The sequence below is a fragment of the Papilio xuthus genome, unplaced genomic scaffold (genome assembly GCF_000836235.2).
Source record: "Papilio xuthus unplaced genomic scaffold, Pxut_1.1 DF828258.1, whole genome shotgun sequence".
NCBI classification, from domain to species: domain Eukaryota; kingdom Metazoa; phylum Arthropoda; class Insecta; order Lepidoptera; family Papilionidae; genus Papilio; species Papilio xuthus.
The window spans coordinates 4038133-4040066 of record NW_013530391.1 but is presented as its reverse complement, the minus strand read 5'-3'; the positions used below and the strand labels follow the sequence as shown (position 1 = coordinate 4040066).

Genomic DNA, 1934 nt, shown 5'->3' with positions numbered 1-1934 from the left:
GAGAACCGGGAGCGTCACCTTCAACGTAACTCCACTGGTGTTTGTCGGGCGATGGGGAGATGGTAAACCATCGCCCGAAGCTCTGATTACGGGGGCAGACGGCGGGTGTGCGCCTGCCGCCTGCGCCCGTCGCGACGACGGCGGAGGGCGTCCGCAGCTGCGTCCTCCTCCCGCCGTCGTTCTGCCGCCTCCTTCTGCGCCATCACCTCCTCACAAAAGGAGGCGACAGCGTTCCAGGAACTCTCGCTGCCCACCATCGCGTTGACGACGGCCGGCAGCGAGAGGTCCCCACCTATAACTGCCACGAGTGCGGCACGCTGGACCGACCAATGCACACACCGTTCCAGTGTGTGCTGGGCCGAGTCCTCAGCATGCCCGCACTCGTGGCACCTCGCACTGGGCTCTCGTCGCGCAATCCGGCACAGATACCCTCCGAAGCAACCATGCCCCGAGAGTACCTGCACCAGACGGAACGAGAGAGCCCCGTGCCTCCGACCCATCCATCGCTCCAGGATGGGCCTGATCGCCTCGATGGTGCGTTGGCCAGCGGACGCCGCAAGCAGCCGCTCCCGCCAGACAGCGATGAGCTGCGCCTCCGCCGCCCGCCGCCACGCACCCTGCTCGACCGCGGGAGGAGTCTCCCCCCCCCGCAGGCGGGCTTCCACTCTTCGCCAGTAGGCGCCGGAGAGCACCTCCGCGTCTAAGTCCCACGGCGGTGTCCCCGCCAGCACACAGGCCGCGTCGCACGACACCGTACGATACCCTCGGGTCACTCTGACCGCCATGACCCTCTGCGGCTTCCGCAGAAGGGCGCGAGTCCGGGCGGTCAGAGTGTCCGCCCAAATGGGGGCACCGTACAGTGCCATGGACCGCACGACGCCTGCGTACAGGCGACGACACCGCGATCCCGGGCCGCCCAGGTTCGGCAGGAGCCGGCTAAGGGCCCCGGCCGCCCCCAGGAGCTTGGGGACCATACGCCGGAAGTGCTCTTCGAACTTCCACCGGCTATCGAGGACGAGTCCGAGGTACTTCATCGTACCCCCGACGCCGATGGAAGTTCCGCCCACCATGATCGCGGAGTGGGTCGGAGGTGCTCGCCGAGGCCCGTAAAAATACATGGCCTCGGACTTGTGCAGAGCAACCTCCAGACCCACCCGGCGAATCCTGGCCACCACAGTGGCCAGGCCAGCTGTGGCCCTGCGTCGGGCCTCCGAGTGGGTGCTGCCCCGCGCCGTCACCAAGGTGTCGTCGGCGTAACATACGACTTCGACTTCCCTTGGGAGGCGCAGGCGCAGCACCCAGTCGTACCCGATGTTCCACAGGAGCGGCCCGAGGACCGACCCCTGTGGAACACCGCACGACGTCGCCCTCTGCGACCAGCCGGCGCTGGTCGGGTACGCGACCGATCGCTCAGAGAGGTAGGCCGCGACGATCCTCCGCAGGTACAGCGGGAACCGATGAAATCTCAGCGCCTCCCTGATGGTTTCCCAGGGCAAGGTGTTGAACGCGTTGGCGATGTCTAAAGACACCGCCACCACCACCTCACCCCGGGACTCCGCGTCTTCCGCAAGGGTCCTCACCCGCGCTATGGCGTCCAGGGTGGACCTACCCTTGCGGAAGCCGAACTGGTTGGCGCTGAGATTCGGGCCCACACTCTCCAAGTGCTGGACGAGACGATCGGCAATGACGCGCTCGAAGAGCTTGCCGATCTCGTCCAGCAGAACGATCGGCCGATACGCCGACGGCTCGAGCGCCGGACGCCCGTCTTTCTTGAGCAGGACCAGTTTCCCCCTCTTCCACTCACTTGGGAACTGGCCCTGCTCCAGACACGCCCGGAACAATGCCCTGATCCAGGGATCGAGCGACTCCATGGCTAGAACCCAGGCGCGACCCGGCACGCCGTCGGGGCCGGGGGCGGTGTTTTTAGCGCGCAT

The 1934-nt window shown here is 66.8% G+C and overlaps 1 protein-coding gene across 1 annotated transcript in view; it reads right to left on the bottom strand.

Annotated features, from left to right (window-relative positions):
- Positions 1-74: 74 nt before the first annotated feature.
- The window catches only part of LOC106113369 (uncharacterized), a 5293-nt gene continuing 3433 nt past the window's right edge, over positions 75-1934 (bottom strand). The window contains exon 2 of the mRNA XM_013306093.1: positions 75-1933. Coding sequence (XP_013161547.1) covers positions 87-1933 — 1847 coding nt within the window. The 3' untranslated portion in view covers positions 75-86. The remainder of the gene's footprint in view (position 1934) is intronic.